The sequence below is a fragment of the Falco biarmicus genome, chromosome Z (genome assembly GCF_023638135.1).
Source record: "Falco biarmicus isolate bFalBia1 chromosome Z, bFalBia1.pri, whole genome shotgun sequence".
NCBI classification, from domain to species: Eukaryota; Metazoa; Chordata; class Aves; order Falconiformes; family Falconidae; genus Falco; species Falco biarmicus.
The window spans coordinates 81,363,109-81,382,876 of record NC_079311.1 but is presented as its reverse complement, the minus strand read 5'-3'; the positions used below and the strand labels follow the sequence as shown (position 1 = coordinate 81,382,876).

The 19,768-nt window shown below is 42.7% G+C and overlaps 1 protein-coding gene and 1 long non-coding RNA gene across 25 annotated transcripts in view; one reads left to right on the top strand and one right to left on the bottom strand.

Moving 5' to 3' along the window:
• Positions 1–9,336, bottom strand: part of LOC130143079 (uncharacterized) — a 28,896-nt gene extending 19,560 nt beyond the window's left edge. Inside the window, exons 1-3 of one of the 4 annotated variants that reach the window (XR_008819631.1) lie at positions 9,267–9,336; positions 6,051–6,208; positions 4,172–4,346 (exon numbers count right to left, since the gene is read on the bottom strand). This is a non-coding gene — a long non-coding RNA (uncharacterized LOC130143079). Of the gene's footprint in view, positions 1–3,402; positions 4,347–6,004; positions 6,209–9,266 lie in introns of those variants that run through there. The other 3 variants (XR_008819629.1, XR_008819630.1, XR_008819628.1) reach the window with 3 other exon arrangements.
• A 558-nt stretch (positions 9,337–9,894) lies between these two features.
• TCF4 (transcription factor 4) overlaps positions 9,895–19,768 on the top strand; it is a 240,339-nt gene continuing 230,465 nt past the window's right edge. For 8 of the 21 annotated variants that reach the window (XM_056323843.1, XM_056323841.1, XM_056323842.1 and 5 more), the window contains exons 1-3: positions 11,171–11,188; positions 11,776–11,867; positions 13,567–13,639. In XM_056323843.1, the coding sequence (XP_056179818.1) occupies positions 11,796–11,867; positions 13,567–13,639 (145 nt within the window). In that variant the 5' untranslated portion in view covers positions 11,171–11,188; positions 11,776–11,795. Of the gene's footprint in view, positions 10,188–10,926; positions 10,946–11,170; positions 11,189–11,271; positions 11,868–12,839; positions 12,961–13,087; positions 13,221–13,566; positions 13,640–19,768 lie in introns of those variants that run through there. The other 13 variants (XM_056323853.1, XM_056323848.1, XM_056323847.1 and 10 more) reach the window with 8 other exon arrangements.

Below are 19,768 nucleotides of genomic sequence, written 5' to 3'. Positions count from 1 at the left end.
TTTTTTATTAATCAAAGGACTGAGTTTCTGCAGCAGATTTCCAGAGAGCAATACAGTAAAATTCCACGTAGTTTTAAGATGATTCTCATACTTCATGGAAGAAATTACATGGTGTAGTTTTCTGACATAGTAGTGGGTGATCAAGAAATTTTATTTTCCATATTAGAAATAAGAATTTAAAATAAAATTTAATAATTAGTTGAAATTTTGACATAGGAAAAATTAGGGCATTAAACATTTTACAAAACACACTCAGAGTTATACTTTTCAAATACATCTTTTTATGAAAAGTTATGTTATGATGCTATCTCATAGCTCAAAACTTCTTCCTCTACTTAAAAAATAACATTTATCTTCAAACATTACAACAGCATTGTATTTGAACTGGTAGTTCTGATATCCATCCAGTTGTATTTATGACTACCCACAATTCCAAATTAGAAGAAAGAATAGAAAAGACATAAAACCCAAAGGAAGAAAAGAACAGTTTGTTTCATACATATACTATGTTGATTCAGTTCCAAACCTACAGAGAAACAACCTCTTTCACCCAAAAAAAGGGCTTGGTCCTGCAGAATGACTGCACGTGCAGATTGGCAGCGATGACACTCATCAGCACACCAAATTCATCCAGAAGCCTGAACATTTGACATACATTTTTGAGTGAAATGGACATTTTAGGTGGCACATCTCATACCAAACATGTCCTATCTTTATTTCTCAGCTTTTTAAGGAAAGCCATAAATTATATTATTATAAGTAGAATATTTTGCTGTACTTTAATCAGCAACCAGATGAATAGTAGTAGACAAACAGTAACAACAAAAATGTTCGGTTTACTGGTTTTTCACTAAGTTAATCAGCTATAATACACCTCCAAATAACATCTCCCTATCATTTAATGAAAAAAAAAAAAAATTTAAAATGTTTCCAGGGGAAAAACATCTTTTCCAGATGCTTGTTCTTTAGGAAATATTAAAGATACCCGTTGAAATCTTTATAAGAAATTGCTTTATTGCACATTTTGTATTCTTAGCCAAGCTGTCATCATGACCTATGTATTTCTGTAAGTACCTACATATGCCCATTTACTTGACTGAGGTAAATGGACAGAACTAACGTCATTGCAGTTTGACTCAAAAAGAAATTTTTACATGACAAACTTAAATGGTAAAAAAAACCCAAAACATGGAAACCCTCTTCTGAATTAAAGAATAGCATGTATGATGATGCTTTCAATGGCATACTGCATTTTTTACAAAAAAAATTTTTGTATGGTAAAATTCACTAATGTGGACTTTCCTCACTTACAGAACATACTGTACGGTCTTATTAAGAATAAAATATCACTGAATGCCACTGCTGCCCACGAACACAGCGGCTGGTTACAGCACACAGCATTTCCAGCTGGGCCATGACTGCTCAGATCCATGAAACTGATGATGAGGCTGAAGGATTTAGGAAATCCATCACCAGAAAGGTCTAACAGAGATAGCCCTAAACCCTGCAATTACAAAGGAAGTGGGCAAGAGGAAACCCATTGCCCCTGCAGTGCGCTGGTAGAATGCATGTACGTGACTACTTCCACCGTGAATGTGAAACATTCCCTGTACCTATTGGCCTTTTTCCAAACCCACTGCCTTCTCCCTAATGGACTAAGGTATTGCATACCCGTTAAAACTATGCAGCATGTCCTAAAATTATGACATTTCACTTTAATTGAAATCAAACATACTCTTCCACTAGGGAATAGGAAAGTAAACCAAATTTTTAATAGGAATTCACAGAAGTACAGAAGAATATTTTTCTCCCTCCTATATTATCTTTCCATGGAAACTGGAGAACAAATATTTTTGATGCAATAGATGAAACCTATTCTTAATTAAACTGTACCAAAATTAGTGAGGTTAGATGAAGTATTAATTTGGTTTCTTTGTTTCTGTGGAAATGAGACTGTACTGGATATATGTTTACTAAACTACACTACTTATCATAAACCTCACAATACGTACCTATAGATTAAGCTTCTAAAATGAAGCTTCTTAATAAAGGGAGTCTACTCAGAGCCTACTCTAGAATAACTCTAGTGAATATTATTATTCTGAAAGAAGAGTGCTATTTTCTAGATTTGTTTTATATACTGTAAAAATTAGTTCAGATAAACCAAAAAGAGACACCTCTTTTCTGTGAAGAAGCATCCCTGCAGAATGTGATTCTGGTACCACAATTCTTTAGTCACATTCTGCTTTACTTTGAAAAACATTTCCTACTTACATAAATCCTAATATGATCTCTCAGAATTTCCCTCCAAACTCTCAAGTCATCCTTTCCAAAACCAGTCATGTCTGAGAAAGGAAGAAAGGTGAAGGCACCAGTTTTGTTTCTGTGGTCAAGCTGAACATAATGAGACTGCCCAGGAGCTGTACAAGGTCAGACTTCTGCCAGCAGAGAGGCAGTAGCTGGTGAGGTGCTCATACCGTGGCAGTCATGATCTCACGATTTTCTGAGCTTCAAAGAAATGCTGTGGATAGAGTGCTAGTAATAGCTGGGTGGGACAGCGACAGATACCCCACTGATCAAAAAATTTTCAATCCTGCAAACAAGGAAATCACCCATCTCTAAAACACCTTCCTAAACTGGACAAGGCAACGCACACCGACTGCTCCCTAGGGTGATGACACCAAAAGAGCGTTACCTTCAACTACTCCTTGCTAAAATGAAACTGTTTTGTGGGAAGACATGGCTCTGAGCCAATTAAAAGCTCAATTGCTACTTGTTAGATGTTAGAAAATAGATTGCATAGCTCACAACTGTAATTCTGAGCATGCACTCCAAACTTCAGTTAGCAAGGTTAACCAAAAATTAGGTTTGGGGGGGTTTCCCCCCCCTCTCTGTACCTTCCTCTCAGGAAAACACAAAGTCTTATGATATTCTTACTGATCTTGGCCAGTCCATGATACCACCATTTTCCACTATATTCCTGTCATGCACATTTTTCAGTCCCCAGACCTCATACTGCAGTACAGATCTCTTGTGACAGAAACCATAAGCACAGAATTCAACAGCCATTATGAATTTCTATAGCGATGTTTTCCAAAACTACTGACACTGACTTGTACAACCTCCTCTGATCAGAGGGTGCTGGACTCTGTTAAGCTTGAAGAAGAGGTGTAAAATCCTCAGCTTTAAAGACCTAAGGGCCAGACCTTGACAAATGTTTTATTCTTTGCTATTAAAGAAACATATTATTAAATATACAAGGGAAACCAAAACATTTCAACTTCAAAACAACGAGAAGAATAATGTTAAGGGAAAAAGCTGATAAAGGAATGTCACCTGTAGGGTGCTGAAGTGTCGTAAGACTTTAAACAAAGTGCCAGATGTACAGGTGACAAAAGGACACTCCAAATACTCCTGACGACATCAGTGAAAGCATTTTGATCTGCAAATGCCAAATTTCTTTCTTCACTTCATCCCCTCAGACTTCTGTCACTAAAGTTTGCAGCAAGGATTTTGAGGTTCTCCTCAGGAAATTTCTTTGTTCATTTTCTTTGTCCCCTGAAGTTTTACCATGGTGAAAGTTTTCAGTCCTTACTTAAACCTCCCATTCATTCTAATGACAATTATGACCCAATGACTATGCGATTTAACTCCTAAAAATATTTACACAATGGACTACAGATTCAAGGCTCCCTGCAAATGTGGATGAGGCCATACATACTTGTGAAGAAGAAGAGACTTAAAAATGCTTATAATTCTAAAATAAACTACAGACTATATAAAACATACATATTTAATGATACAATTAAGATTATTTTTTTTTTTGCAGGGGGAGGTTGGAGGAAGCAAACAGTTTAGTGGTTAGGGGGGTTATTCTATACAATTTATTAAGTTTGACTTAGTTCCATCCCTGCTTCGTTGCAAAGACTAACATGGCAGCTCTGGATCACATCTCTTTAATCTACAAAATTAGCAGGAGAGAAAATTAATTAGACTATCTTGGCCCCATCTAGTCATCTCCGTTGCCTCCACCTCTTCTCAAGGGTGTGCCATCACAGATGTCAGGAGGCACACTGGTACCATTGGGTAGTTCTAGAAACCTTTCATAAGCCTTTTTTTTTTTTTTTTTCTTCCATTCCCACCCCCCGTTTGGTGTTGAACTAGTTCCTACCTCTTGGGATGCCAACAGGGTTTGGATGGTACGGCTCTGACGCATGGCTGAGGAGACAAGCTTGGTCATCCACTATGCTCCATCAACTATCTGTAATCTCTGAGTTGAGGCTCCACTCCCTGGCTCTAAGGGCAGCGTGGCCCTGGGCAGCGACTATTCTGGTCTATTTAAGCAACTGCAAGTGAAAGAAGAGAAATAACAATTTTTACCAGTTTATAATTCACCCATCCTGAATCCTGACACATCTCAAACACTGAGGGTGGTTAGACTTTCTCCCAAAAAAGATCAGTAGTAACTTTTTCACAGGCATGTGTTATCTAGCCTAAAAATACAGGCCACTACCGTCTCTGCCTGGAACAAACACTTCTAAGGCTTTTTCTTAGAACAGCTCTGCAATACCTGGACTTCATTTTGGTGATGGGTCCCTAAATTTACTACTGCTAGCTCGCTGACACTCCCATGGACTCTCAGCACAGTCACACACAAGTGGTGAGTTCACATACAGTGAAGCTTCACAGAGCACAGGCTGGGCATCCAGGAGTTAGACTTTTTTAAAGAAACCCATCAGGTCTTATTTTCTTATTCCTAACCTTGCAAAAACTATTAACTTGCTTTTCTATTCTGGTGGTTCAGCACTCAGTATCTAAAACACCATTATGAATAAAGTGAAGTGTAATATTTTATAGCTCTGTGTGGCCTACAGTCCCCTGCCCATTTTCAGTCTTAAAGAGTAAATAAGTGAAGAAAATACGGAGTTTTTGAATATTACCATTCACTACACATTACTTAAAACCTAGCCAAGCAAAGAAAGGCAAGACTTGTCGAAGAAGGGGTCATTAGCAAAAATGTTGTGGTTTCAGCTTCATTCCTTTAAAAGTAACTCAACAGGAAAAAAGTTCAGAAAAGACCTCTGTCTTAATTATTGTCCTGTCCCCACCATGGCTCTTTCTCTTTTTATCTGCTTGTGCAAAGCCATCACGCAGAGAACTTGCTGAGCAGCAGAGCCTGCACCCTTCTCCCTTGCTCCTGGGCAGCCACTGCACTGCTGGCAGGGCGAAAATACTGCTGTGGGGCAAGATGCAGGACGGTGCTGCATGCCTTCCATCTCGGCGGAGGGCCCACTGAGTCCTGTGGCTGAGCATGGCCAGGAAAGTCCTGGGAGAAGAAGCATCTCACAGACAAGTCAACACAGAGAGCCAGGCAGTAGCAGCCCTTCCATCAGTAGTGCTTGTGGAGTTGGACTGGAGAACATCAACACCATAGCTGCAGCCAGCTTCTTCACCACACATTTTCGACACAGACATTAATAACTTCATCACATGCCATTTTCTTCCAGAGGACCCCTGCCTGGTCCTGTGTATGGAGTGGATCGTGCTCACTGAGCAAACTGCCACGCAGCCGCTTGTTTAGTTGCTGTCATTTGGTGCGTGGCCCTAGGACTCGTTAATGGCACCATATGCAGGCTGTGCATGCCGTGCCGCCAGAATTATCAATTTCCACATGGGTTCTTCCATTGCATCAGTTATTGTAGCAACACAGCACTTTGTAACAATAATCAATTTATTTTGAAAATAGTCTGATAAAATTTCCGAAAAGCTTATCTGCAAATCCATAAAGAGTATCCACTGAACATGTGCATGCTCAACTTTTTCACAGCTTTATGACAAGGCCACATTTTGATGGATTTTTCTAGGAATGAAAAAGGGCACAATCATAGCCCCAAACTGGAACAAAATGCAGTCTAGTACTTCGCTATCCTGCTATTAAAATCTACAGACAGGGTGAAAACATGTCTTTGGAGACTTACAGTTAATGGACACATTCAGGAACCTCAAGATGTGAATCTTTATCGAATGCTCATACTTGTAACACCACTTACCATGTTAACAGAGCACTTCAGCTAACATCGTGTGGTTCCAAATTGCTTCATATGACTTCTGAGGTGGGAAAAGGCCCAACTGCCAGCAGCCCCTCTCAGTCCTCAGCAACATCTGCACTTGCGAATTGTCCATACAAAATTCTGTGGCATGCTGAAAACTGAACATATGGGGACAGTATAAAATACAGCGGATTAAAATTGCAAAATAAATAATGCTGGGGCCAGTAAAGCAGTTGTGCTATTCCTTTTCCTATTTAATTTAAAAACAAAACACCATAGCCCATTATTAACCGTAGCTTCCGCATTAATTTTCAGTCTGCCAACCTAGTGTACTCCAGAAAGACAAGGTCTTGCTACAGAAAGTAGCTTCACTATGTGTGAAGTCTTATGTGTCATCGTAAATTTACATTTTGTGGTTTATTAATTTTTCACTGTTGTGAGGTGAATAATTATATTTACCTCTATTTTCCCTGAAAGTAGTGCATTTTTATATTGCTTTAATACCACTAATGCTTCAGTTATTGCTAATATTAAAAATGGATTTAATTACGACTTGATTAATCCAGAACTAAAACATGGTTGATATCCGAACAGGCCAGGCACAAATCAGGTGTAATTTACATCCCTAATTATTACATTAACAATTTCTTTCTTCTGAAACACTGAAATGACACCCCGGCATAATCATGATGAAGAGCAGCAGCAGGCCAGGAAATGTAGTAAGCTGAACCAAGGTACGTGCAACACTGAAATAGCTGAGCGCAACAGACAGAAATGGTACCCAGGAAGCGTCTGGAAATTGGGGAAGGGGGCTGGGACAGGCCTGCACAGTGCGATTTCCAAGATTCCCTGACCCTCATGGGGAACATGTCTTGTGGGAGGGCCTGGGAGCCCTGCAGCCTGGCCATCGGAGCACCGGCCGCCCTGCTCTCCTCTTCCTTTCCGGGTGTGGGGAGCGAGGGTCATGCAGACAGGGGCTGACGAGGCCTGCTCCTTCCGGTCTAATCTCGACTAACGCTTCATTTCAGTGGCATCCAGAGATCCTGGATGTGTTACTGGGTTAAATAGTTAAATAAAGCCTTGTCTTCCCCCTCTCTGGGCTTAGATTGCTTTTTTTCCTCCGGTTTTCTCTGCACCAATTCACTTTGAGGGAAAAAAAAAAAAAATCTACATTTTAAACAATAAGCAATTTGGCACTGGCCCTGCCTTTCCTTTGTACCACGTATAGCACTAAGACCACTGCTGGCACCAAGCGAATAACAACTCAGATGAAAAAAACCCCAACTTTAATAATGGAGGGAAATGGCTGTGCTTTGAGCCCCACCAGCCTGCCAAGTCCCCCGACGCCCAGCTCTGGGGTACAGCAAGCAAGCAGCCCTCACCACCAACATCCTTGCCCTGGGTGTCCCCATGCCAGCCGGGGCCGAGGGCACTGCGTACCTTTATGCTACCACCAGGCATGGCCGCTTTGCTCCGGCGGGCTCTGCCACCTTTCACCCTCCAAAAGCCACGCATGTCCCTTTGAGGGATGGCACCCTGGGGCTCCCACCGCCCCAGCTGCTGGTGGGCTACCGCCTGAGGGGAGGGCAGGCCACCCCGGCCCCCACCTGCGCAGGAGCTCCATTTTGGCCCAGGCCTCGTGAGGGGACATCTGAGGCAGGCAGTGCGTGGTCCCCCGCACCTCAGCTCCTGGGCCCTTTGGGACCTTCTGGAAGGCCCCAGGCCTCACTTGTGAGGTACTGACCTTTCCCTGAGGAGAACCGTGCCCTTCTTCCCCACAAGCAGAGTGCACTGCAGCTTTGCTAAGCTGTCGGGAAAGGGGTGCTGTGCAGGTGGGGGCACAAAGTGCTCCTTGACGGAGCTGTTGTTGGAGGCACCAAACACAACCCTGTTTTCGGTACTGCTGAGAACAGAAGACTTCATCATGACCTCCATGAGGGCCAGCAGCTCAGCCAGAAGTGGGATAAGCTGATGAGTACTCTCTCTGAAGTGTTACTCTGCATGAGAAATGGCGGTGCTGGTGGCTTTGGGGGCTCCTTAGAGACGGGTCCATTGGGGAGGGTTACGGGCAGCTCTGATCCCAGAAACGAACCCAGCCTCCAGCCACAGAGGGAGGCTAGCCCTTGCCCAGGCCGGCTTCCTCACAGCTACGTGAAATGGCCATGGGAGAACACCCACGAGGGCAGGGCCACCCCCGCGCCCCAGTGGCCACCTTGGCACCAGCCTCTCCCTCAGCCTCCAGGCCACACCAAAGGCAGCCTTGTTCACATCAGCATGGGTCCCCAAGAGGCCAGATGCTGGAGCGTGGCTGAGGGGGCACCAGTGCTGGCCCAGTGACATTTTCACAGTTAAGGGCTGTCATGTATTTTTGTATTAGACCATATGTCTACACCCCATGCCCTTTGGAAAGGCACGTTAAGTCATTTCTGGTTTTCTCTCACCATTTCACCATGGGGTGCAAATAATGTGTCCTTGCTCTCGCAGAAGAGTACACTCACCCAAGTGTACCGCAGCGTGTGCGTGGCACACTGTGGGAAGGAGGACACTTCCCAGCCCAAGAGAGGATTAGGGGAAAATACAGATCAGTGCAAATGAGGCCTGGGATCTGGAAAGCTGAAGTTTTATAGGAGGTGTATGTGCAGCTGCTATCCCCCACGCACGCCCCAAGGACAGCAGCCTTGGCCATGCAGAGGCACGGGACCACAATGCTGCTTTCCCCACGGCAGGCACCCTCAGTGGCCATCCCCGATGCTACTTGGCGCCATCCTACCCGGTCCCCCAGTGGTGTGGGTGTCTTCCTGCTCACCCGTACAAAAGGTCTCAATGTAAGGCATCTTTGCTTTTTTCTATTACTGCTTTTGGGTTTACACTTTCATCTCTAGGCCCAGTGAAGTAATGCAGGTGCAAAGCCTCTCATTCATCACCGAGTGTCTCTCGCCACCCTTGAGGAAGCCGTGGAGGGAAAGACACGGGGTCCACAGCCATGCGGAGCATCACCCCACATGCTATTTCTCCTAACCTCTTCCAGGCCAGGGTGCTGTGCTCCGTCCCCACCTGCACAGCTCGCTTCCTCGGGTTCCCCCCACGCTGGTTCCCTTTGCCCTTTCGCCATTCACTTCTGCATTTTCATTTTGTCACCGTTTGAACACCAGCACAACCGTGTGCTCTGCCCCCATGATATTAAACCCCCCCAAAAAATAAGCAAAGCACACCCACCCTGCGGATCCCACCGTGCGGCTCTCAGCCCTACAAACCCCCTTTCCGGTTCCTGAAGGGGGCGGGGGGGGGCAATACGCCCCCCCCCCCAACCGACGCGCGGTGCGGCGCGGAGCGGCGCGGCCGGGGGGCGGCGGGCCCCTCCATCTTGGTGGCCCCGCGCCGCGCCGCGCCGCGCCGTCCCGCCCGCCTCCCTCCCTCCCTCCCTCGTCATTGTCTGCGAGCGGCGGCGCGGCGGCGGCGCTTATAAGGCGGCGGGCATTGCCCGGATGTGAGCGGCTGGCGATGTGTCTTCCAGGGAGAGATGCTATTATCCGCGTCTCCGCGGGGGAGGCCGTGGTGGTGAGGAGGAGGAGGAGGAGGAGAGCGCTGTAAACTTGGAACAAGTTTGGGACGGGCGGCTCCGCGCTCGCTCTGGGGGTTTTGCTTTTTTTTTTGGTTTTTTTTTTTTTGTTGTTTTTTTTTTTAAGGAAAGACAGAGGGGAAAGTCCCCGAGCAGCCACGGCGCTCGCAGATTGTCAGTCACCATGTGTTTGTAAAAACAATAGAGGGAAAAGTTGTCGGACCTTCTTTTTTTTTCTTTCCTTTTTTTTTTTTCTGTTTTTGTTTTTGTTTTTTTCTGGCTGGCTGGCTGGCGTCTCGGCTGTCTGGGTGGGGGAGCTGGTGGCGGGCGTTTGGTGGTCGGGAACCCCAAATCCCAACAAAGCCAGGTGTAGGGTGCCTGTAAATCTGTGGAGTACCCCGGAGCAGGACTGACACTTGCAGTACTTTTTCGTGGTTTTGGAGGGTCACACACGTGTGAGATAATAAAGCACTTTGGCAGAAGATTCCTCTCTTCTTTTTTTTCGTTTTTGTTATTTTTGTTCCTCCCCCCCCCCCCCCCCCCTTGGAATATTGTGAACATATTTGTGGCCATTTAAGGTAAAGTTACAATTTGCTGTTAGAGTAACTTGTCTGTGTTTTTTGTTTTTTGGGTTTTTTTACATTGTCGATCCCAATGCGTTACTTAAAAAGAGGTGCAAGTTATTCGATGTGTAAATGCAAATAGGAAGTACACCGCGTGTTGTGCACACATAATTGCTCGTGTGTATAAATATACATGCTATATACAGGGTGTAATTATATGTGTGAGATACACACTAAGGTGCAAACGCTAAGCATGATAACTTGGTGCTTTCTTTCCTACCGTAAAATGAAGTCGAACTAGTTTTTTGTGAAGTGTGTCGGGCCTGTAATAGCAAAATGTAAAATAAAAGTGTAACATGCTGAGGGGGGAGGGGGCCGCTGGCATCGTCCCCAGAAACTTGAGCGTAAAGCAAATCAAAGGGCCGATTTTTGCGAAGTTTGCAGCAATGCTCTCTGTAAATCGAACCCCCCACCCCCCTCGGGCTTGAAATTTAGCTGTAAGCACGGGGGGGGGGGGGGGGGGGGAGGACGGGGGGTCACAAACAAAACAAAACAAAGCAGAATAAAAAAAAAATGGACTGGATAATACAAAGGGAAAAAATATTGTTCCTGTTGGCAAAGTCTCCGCATCACGTGTATTTGCAGCCTCGTATAAACTCGCTTTGCCATGTGTATGTGCGCGAGCTGGGGAAATTTAAAGTATAAACCCCGCAAAAGTGCGGCGCGGGCGGGAGTCGGCGGCTGCCCGGGAGCTGCAGCTCTGTGATCGGCGGGTACGGAGCGGCGCAGCGGCCCCGCGCTCCCGGTGCTGCCGGCGGGGCAGGACAGGGCAGGGCGCGCAGCGGCGGTGGGGAGCGGGGCTGCGGCGGGCAAGGCGACCGCTGCGCCGGGCTCGGCTCCGCTCCGCGCCCCGCGCCCCTTCCCTTCCCTTCCCTTCCTCTCCCTCGCCTCGCCTCCCCTCCCCCCGGGCGCTCGGAGGGAGCCGATGACTCCGCACAGGCCCGAGCCGCTCCTGGGTTGTTGTTATTAACCCCCCTCCTCCCCGCAAATTAGAAATTGGGGCTAATTGTTAAAGCCTCCTCTCTGCTTCCCTCCCGGCCCTGCCACCCCCGCCCCGCGTCCCTCCGCACCGGCGCCTCCGTAGCCTGCGACTTTGCATCGCGCTTTCGCTCTCTCGCTCTTTTTTTTTTTTTTTTTTTCCCTCATTGCTGTTATTGCTGTTTGCCGTTTCTGCCTCTAAACGCTACTTTGCGTGGAAGAAGGAGAAGGGGAAAAAGTTGGGAGCGGATGGCTGTAGTTTTCTTCTCTGGGATCCTCATTCATTCCTCGCTGAACCTCCTGTTGCATAAATGATGCTCCAGGAGCGAGGCTTTTTCTTTTTTTTTCTCCTCCGGATTTGGGTTTAGAGTGGATGTTACCGGGTTTCGATCGCCTCTTTGGAAATACAATATCGCTTTTTTGTTGTTGTTGTTTTTGCTGCCCCTCCATTTTTTTTCCCTCCCTTCTTTTCAACTACCCACCCCCACCCCCCTGAAAAATCCGATTGTATTTCCTGCAAGGCTCGGGACTGGGTTTCTGATTGCGGTTATTTCCATGTTTCTAGGTTTGTGTGATTTTGCTAAAATGCATCACCAACAGCGAATGGCTGCCTTAGGGACGGACAAAGAACTGAGTGATTTACTGGATTTCAGTGCGGTAAGAAACAGCGGTGGAAATTAACAACAGCTGTAAAAAAATATCTTCTAGCTGATCTGTTAAACTAAAAAAAACCAAAAAAACCAAAAACCAAACCAAAACCCAAACCAACAAAATCAAAACAAAACTGTGATCTAAGTACATTGGGCAATTTTTAATCAGCAGCTAGAACCATGGTAAATATCTTCCTGCTTAAAAAAAAATAATTAGTCTTTTTATTATTTCTTACTGTATGTGATGGGAGATGCAATCGTGTTCACAGCTTATTTTAATGTCTTGGATATCTAAAATAATTCATATAAAGAGAGACAGCCCTAAAACCGAACATTTCTCATCATTAGTTAATAACAATATCTAACACTTTTATTGTGCTTTACATTTTATAGCGTTGTTGGCACATGAACTAATTAATTGCTAATTAGTTGCTTATATTCTATTTTCAGTTCTTCCCTTGTTTCATTTTTTGGCACATGGAAAGTGCAAAGAAATCCATGACTGTCTCAGTTTAAAGTTTTCACTGAAATCTCATATGGCTTCTGCTGTCATTAAAACTGCTCCAGTCTCCTCTGAAGCCCCCCAGCTAGATAGTGGGGTTTTTTTTGTTTGTTTTTTTTTTTTGGTAAAAAGTACTTTTTTGTCTCTTTGGGCTGTTCCTGGCCGGGCTGGTTTGGAGGCCAAACGTTAATCCGGACGTGTGCACTTGTCTAGTTTTGTCAGGCTCCCCCTCCCAGCCCCTTCCTTCCTCTCCCCCCCCCCCCCCCCCCCCCAATATGTCAAGAGTATCTATCTATCGACTTATTTATTTATTTCAGGGGAGAATCAGTTTGCTGTGAGACGCATGTATGTTCCTAAAGACCAGCAACACCCCGCAAAAACCTACACCCCCCCCAACTTCCCTCCCCCCCCCTTTCCCGTGTAAATGAGGCTGCTTCAGGCTGGTGCTGCTGCTGCTGCTCCAGACTTTGCTGTGGAGGAATGGCTTGGGGAAGTTTGGCCAGGAAACACAGCCTGAGGCAGCTTTGCAGCCCCCTCTTTGCTTGTTGCACTTTTTCCATTTGTTCCTTCGCTTTTTGCAGGCTCTGACTCAGGGAAGGTGCGTATTATCCACTAGACACGTCGAAGAAGAGAGAAACCAATTAGGGTCGAAATAAATGCTAGGGAGAGAGAGAGGGAGCAAGAGAGAGGGAGAGAGAGGGGGAGAGGGAGAGAGCCTTGCTTCAAATTGCTCTCGTGTTAGAGACAAAATGAGAATTTAGGGCAGGTGGCACTTTGCATTATTATTATTTGGGTTCACATATGACAGGCAAATCCTAAAGCGGGATGGAAATGGACATTGCTACATTTATGGCCAAGGTTTCAACAAAAAAACTTTTTTCGCCTTTGTCAGCTTGAGAGTTGGAAAGGGGAGCGAGCCCCGCTTCCCAGCCTGGATAACACTGCTGGGGACTGGGATTGCTCAAACTGTTCGGGAAGTGAATATTGTTTGGGGAGCTAATGAGCCTAATAAAAACTTGATGATGGTGGTGAGGGGCTGGTGGGGGCCATAAGAAATATTGACTTGTTTTCAGGTCTGTGGGGATGCTGTTTTGTGGTAGACAAACTATTAATGTAGTTCACAGCAAATGTGGAAGGAACTTTTGACTCAGTGGACTCGGGAATCTCTTGTTTTCTAGTAGTAATGCCTGTTTGTTTTTTTTAGATGTTTTCACCTCCTGTGAGCAGTGGGAAAAATGGACCAACTTCCTTGGCAAGTGGACATTTTACTGGCTCAAGTATGTAACATTTCTGTTTCATACATAGTTAAAATGTTGTTAGTTATTTATCCATACGCATTACCTTTGTTGTGGTTGTGTTAAATCTCTTCTAGGGAGCAGAATCATTCAGATTTGAGCAGAATTATTCCTAGGTGCTAGCTATTGTTGTTATTATTATTATTATTATTTCCACAAGTCTGGGACATTTTCACAGTATTTCCATACAGTTATGATTTTTTTTCTTTAAAAAAAAAAGAAACCTTGACGTTTTTCCTCTGTTCAGGGTGAGCTAGCTTAAATTTTTTCTTTTGTAAGCTGAGCATTGCAGATTTTTGTTTACAATTTCAGATGCTATCTTTTGTACATCAGAAATTATTTTCAAAACATGTTGTGTGAGAATTAATTTAGTGAGTAAGAATTGAAGGCTGCTTAAATTAAATAAATAAATAAGCGAGTGTCCGAGTATCAACACCATCCTCTTCCGGGAAAAGAACTCTTTAGTATTAGAGATCACTGTTTGCTGATAGAATATTTTTTTGTGAATTAAAATCTTCGGGCTAGTTTCTTGTCCTGGTGGAAGATGGGGCATTTTCTTTCTAAATATCTGACTGGTTTTGAAGAGTCCCTGAAATTTAACCGGAGGATTTCTTTGTTTATTTGGCTGTAGTAGTACTATATGGGCAAGTTCTGCATTCCATAAAAACAGAAGTCCTGATTCATGATAAAAGAAATATCAGAGCTCTTTGCGGTAGAACATATGTGTACAATAATTGTCTGGCAACTGAAGTTATATATAGAGGCTTTTATATGCCTGACAAATTAGAAGTAAAACGAGCAAAGATAGTTACGCATTTGAAATTTCCTTACTCTTCTATTAAGTTCGTTTAAGAGGGTTCCCTGCCTTGCGGATGTGGTGTTTTGGACAGAACACAAATACATCTCCAGGTAGAGAGTTGCAGTATTTTAAAAGTGCAGGCAATTACACATACCAACACACTGTACGTAGTATTGTTACACATGGAGTACTGTTCTAAATCAGATGGTAAATTTGGACAAGTCTTCACTGCAAACTGCCAGTGGATATCTAGATATAAACACGTCATTGCATATAGTTTCATGCCTGGTATTTGCAGTTTGTACTCAATTAAAGGAGCCTCTTCTGTGTATTCAGTATGGCCATTTTTATTAAATGCACTAGTATGTCAATTAACTTTTTATTTCCAAGGAAGCACTTCCTAATTTGAAGGTAGTCTTTAATAAACATTTTTAAGACACTAGATCAAATGCCACCTACAATTATTAAGCACTCGTTTTGTGCATTTTATTCAGACTTTCAAAATAATAACATACTACTGTTATATCTTCACTAATTAGGTTATATTATGAATATAGTGACTTGGAGAATTTTAGTCTTAGGTTTGAATAACTTTGTAAACATGATTTGTCTTGTATCTCACAAGCGAATGATTTTAATCCTATTTTTGGTCATTTTCTGAATTACATTATTTTAGTAACTGATTTAACTGAATACATAATATTCACTGTTTTTGTTTTCACTGGAGAGAAGCAAAGAGTGTTTGCCAGACAAATCAATTTATCATGCTTATATACCAGTCAATGCAGCAACTAACACTTGGTCTAACAGCAATTGACTAGATAGTTATATTTAATAAATGCATTGTAAACCTCATCTATGAAGTCATTTTCATCAGAAATACCACAGGGTAGCAAATCTGAACAGTGAGTGAAATCAAGGGGTTATATTGTTTTTTATTGTCTCTAAATCTGAAAGCATTAAAGTAACTTCGACGCATCGTTTTAGTCATACAGATAATTTAATGAGCTGAAGCAAGTTAGTAATATTAAGATACAGACCATTTAAAATAACACCTGAACTCTCCCACACTGTAACAACATGTAAATGCTTGCATACACCAGTCCCTGATGATGCAGGCTGAAGTACCCTGCTTGATAAAGGAACATATACTGTATGTTGGTAGTTTGTTTGCACAAAGGCATGCAGCACAGGGCATGCTCTTCTAAGGGAAAGCCACTTTGAATTTTCTGTATGAATATCTGTTGTTTGGTTATCAGACAGGGAGTTTGGTAGTGAGTGATCAGTGATTTCAGAAAAGTTGTCAAAATCTAGGCACTGGTGAATTGCCCCTCACTGATACTCGGTGAGAGGGTGGATATGTGACCTGAAGACACAGTTGTGTGAAGGAGAAGCGTGGCTATTGTTTCCCTGTGCTCTTGCTGGCCAGCTAGCAGTTTGCCATAGTCTTGCTCCTTAAGAATATTTGGTGTGTGGTGGTGTAATGAGACAGGACTTGAGAAATTCAGATTTGATATGATAGCTCCCAGACAACTGCTGTAAGAGATGTTTTCTATAACTGTATGGAAGGTTTAAAGATAACTCCATTAATAACATATGAACACAGTTTATTGTTCTAATTATACATATTGATAATACGGAATTTTAGTGATCTGAATGCAGCCTGTTCTTCCTCCTGGACAGATGCCTTTCTGAAGTTTGAGCTGACCTTCTTTTAATGGTCCTCTTTTAAAAATTATATTTACTGAGATGGGGAACCACAGATGTCATTCCTCTGCATTAACCCGAAACTTCTCTTATAGGGGAGAGGAAAAAGAAAAAAAAAGACCCCAAAGAAAAGTAATCCCAAGCAGTGAAGTGAAACTGACTGTGCTTTAGGAAGTGTGGTAATATTTCATGCTTAAAGTCATCTTAATAGCTTTTTACTCATCTAATATATGATGCTCTATTGTGATTTGTAATGTGTGAATGAAAATAAAGTAAAGCCATGTTTCCTTTTAATCTTTAATTTCACAAACATGGCTTCTTACCATGTTAAGAAATGGTGAGGGCTGCAAGGGAGAAAGGAATGTAACCTGAGCCACAGCCGTGACATTCCCATGGAGCATTTTTCACATGAAAGGCTTTTGTCAACCCAGTAAAGGACCTGGAGTTTTTGTTTGATGTTTGCAGGTGTTCAGCAGAGAGCACTAAAACAGTTCAGCCATGCTGGTTTAGACCTTAACAGGGAGAATTGGTGAAGACTGAAATTATTTTTAAGAAAACTCCCCTGGAGTTACCTCAAATTTATATTGTATTTGTAAAGTGATGTAATACCTGTTACTTAAATTGAGCAATACACATCCATTAGAATGAAGTGGGGTGGTGGTGGTATTTTTTTTCCTCTTTTCCTCCTTCCCCCCTTTTTTTTAGGACAGTTGCCAATATAAAATTAATTTTCCTGGATCTTCTAAAATTTTCTGAATAGTGTACCTTACCTTCTGCAGTAAAAGCATCTGTTGTAATCTTGAGTGCAAGCCATTGTAAAACAAAGGGAAGATGATGGTCGCTGGTGCTCAATTTTGGGAATGGGTTTTTTCAACAATTGTGGTGCTAAAGAATTTGCTAGGTCTGTCACATTTGGCATATTTCAGTTTTCGAACTGATAATCAGACCCCACATCTTCCTGTTTATGTTCAATTTCTGCTTCTTCTATTTTAAGTATTTAATTTTACTTAAGTTTTCAAGCATCTGTTATAGATTGCCAGCTATGTATATGTTTGAATATTGTGTTGGTGTGAGTAGCAGTAGAATAATTGAATTCTTATGATTGGCCATTCTATTGCACACACAAAAAAAGCCCCTAAAATCTTTGCTAGCACAGACGTCACTGAATAAAGTGAAGTCAGTTTAAAGGATTTAAAGGCTTGCTTTTAATTTTACCAATAGTTTGATTAGGGCTTGTCCTGCATTAGAGTTACAGTGATTACAAATTAATACATCTTTAACTAGGGAATCACAAATTCAGCTTGATTTTGAAGTCTTCTTTTTTTTTTTTTTTTTTTTTTTTTTAAAGGTTGGATGTGTTTGTGAGTAAATTATAACCAAATACACTTTTCGAAGTACAGCTCATTTTTGGAGTGTGGCCTTCTGGGAAAGGTGCCTCATTCTGCTACTACTGGTTGACCCTCAGAAAAACTGAATTAAATACAGTTTTCACCTCCAAAATGTTGTGGTGGCTGCTCAGGTTAGGCACACCTCAGGGTACATGCACAGGTCCCGTTAGTAGGAATAGTGTGTGTGTGTGCTAGGGAAGAATGCACCCTTTACCAGGGAGGATTTTGGAAGAATGGGATTTATTTTGGGGGTTATAATGCAGAGTTGCCATTCATAAGGCAGGGGAGGGGGGAATAATACATAAGAAATTTTAAGCCTGTGGGTCAGAAAAGTACTTTTAATAATGAAGGGAAAGGAGTTTAGTAGGTACATAATAACTATTGCAGTAACAGAGGTGGCTGCATTTCTAGTGCTATATGTCAACATATAGGTAGTCTGCCTTTCTAGTGGTATATGTCAGAAAACAGAGAAAATTATGGTTGAATTTGGGTGTTGGCTTTGCTTGCGTGTTGCACCACATTCCTCCATGTGCCAGGCGGCATTCCAGGTCTCCAGCATGCTGGTGTGCAGGGCACAGCACCTCTGAGCCCCAGAGCCTCCGGCCCCTCACCCGGTCCAGCTCTGCCGCTGCTGGCCGGTGGCTGTGCTTTGTAATACTCCTCTCTTGTTTTGCGTGTTGAAAAATACTTGAGGCTTTAGCTACATAGATACACAAAGGCAACTGCTTCCATATTTTTCATCCCTAATGTTTCGTAATTATGATTAAGAAGAAGAAGAATGCTAGTTACCTCCCATCCTTCCAGCTATGTTTACTTGTGAAGCATTCAATCCTCCTCCCCTCCAAGTCCTATTAAAGAGAGTACTGTGGGGGCAGAAAAAGACCCACGCTATGGTATTTGAATTGGCCTGAGACACCGTAGTGCATACTTGGAGGAGCTACATATTTAGTTACAAAGAAGAGAGGTTACTTCTGAGTTTGTATCTTGCTTGCAGTGGCAAACTGAGCGTATCCTGCAGAGGACATTCTGGAGACACAGCCACCTACAATCACTCACATGTATTTAAATCTGGAAGCTAATGTCCTATCTTCGTAATTAAAAAAAAAAAAAAAAAAAAAAAGGAGAGAGAGAAAAAAAAAAGATGGGGGGGACATGAATCTTCTTGATTTCTGATGTTGGAGGAAAACTAGCCTCATAAAATGGAAGAGGCTCTAAACAAATACTCTGCAAAGAGGTTGCATTGGATCTGATCTAAGTGAATTGTGTCTGAAACAGTTCAGTCATGCCTGTTGGATATTTGTAGCTTTTCTTTAAAATACTTTTTGTCATAATCAGTGAGTGTCTACCTTGTCAATATATTTAATAATTCAAAACCATACACATTAGCTGTCTGAAAGACTGAAATGCTTGGGGGCCAGTTCCAGCCAAATGTCACTTGGAGGAGACCTTTGTGCTTGCCATTGCCAAATTTAGCAGTAACAGAAATAATGTTTCAGATTATTCAGTGGATAGGAGGTATCTGTGAACAAAGTGTATCTGTTAAACCAATGAACTTAAGTCTGACTCGGAATTAAGTAGGAGTGCAAAGCTTGTCTAAAGTGTTCAGTAAGGGATGCCGGAAAAAAAAAGTATTTGGGACCATGTGAGGTACAATTTGGCTTCTACCCATTAGATTTGTACTCATGCCACTCCCAAATTCATATGATTTTTGTCATAGGCAAATGCAGCTTCCATTGACTGAATTCCCAAGAAACATTAAATAGGCACAAATAATTGTCAGCCTGTGTATCTTGTGAATACCAGGTCACGCAAATTTTAATCTTTCACCACTTACACTTATTTTTTGGCTCCTGCAGAAAGAATATGTGATTTAATTTATTATTTCTCATACACACCCACCCCACCCCCCGGCTTCATGATTTAAACCATTACTGAATTCTGGAATTGCTTTGATTTTTTACTTACCTAGTAAGTAAAAGGATTCGAGCACACACTTTGGGATCCCAGGAACGTTGCGAATAAACTGCTTGACATTTTTTGACAAGGTCAGCAAATATCTTGACCGTACTGTTGTAATGAGGAAATCACTTAACAGATGAACAACTACGTCACATAAACATATATAATAGAACTGTGTAATGAAAGTTTATGCTGTTAATTGCTTGAATCTCTCTTAAATGCACAGAATCATGGAGCACTAAAAGCTGTCATATAAAC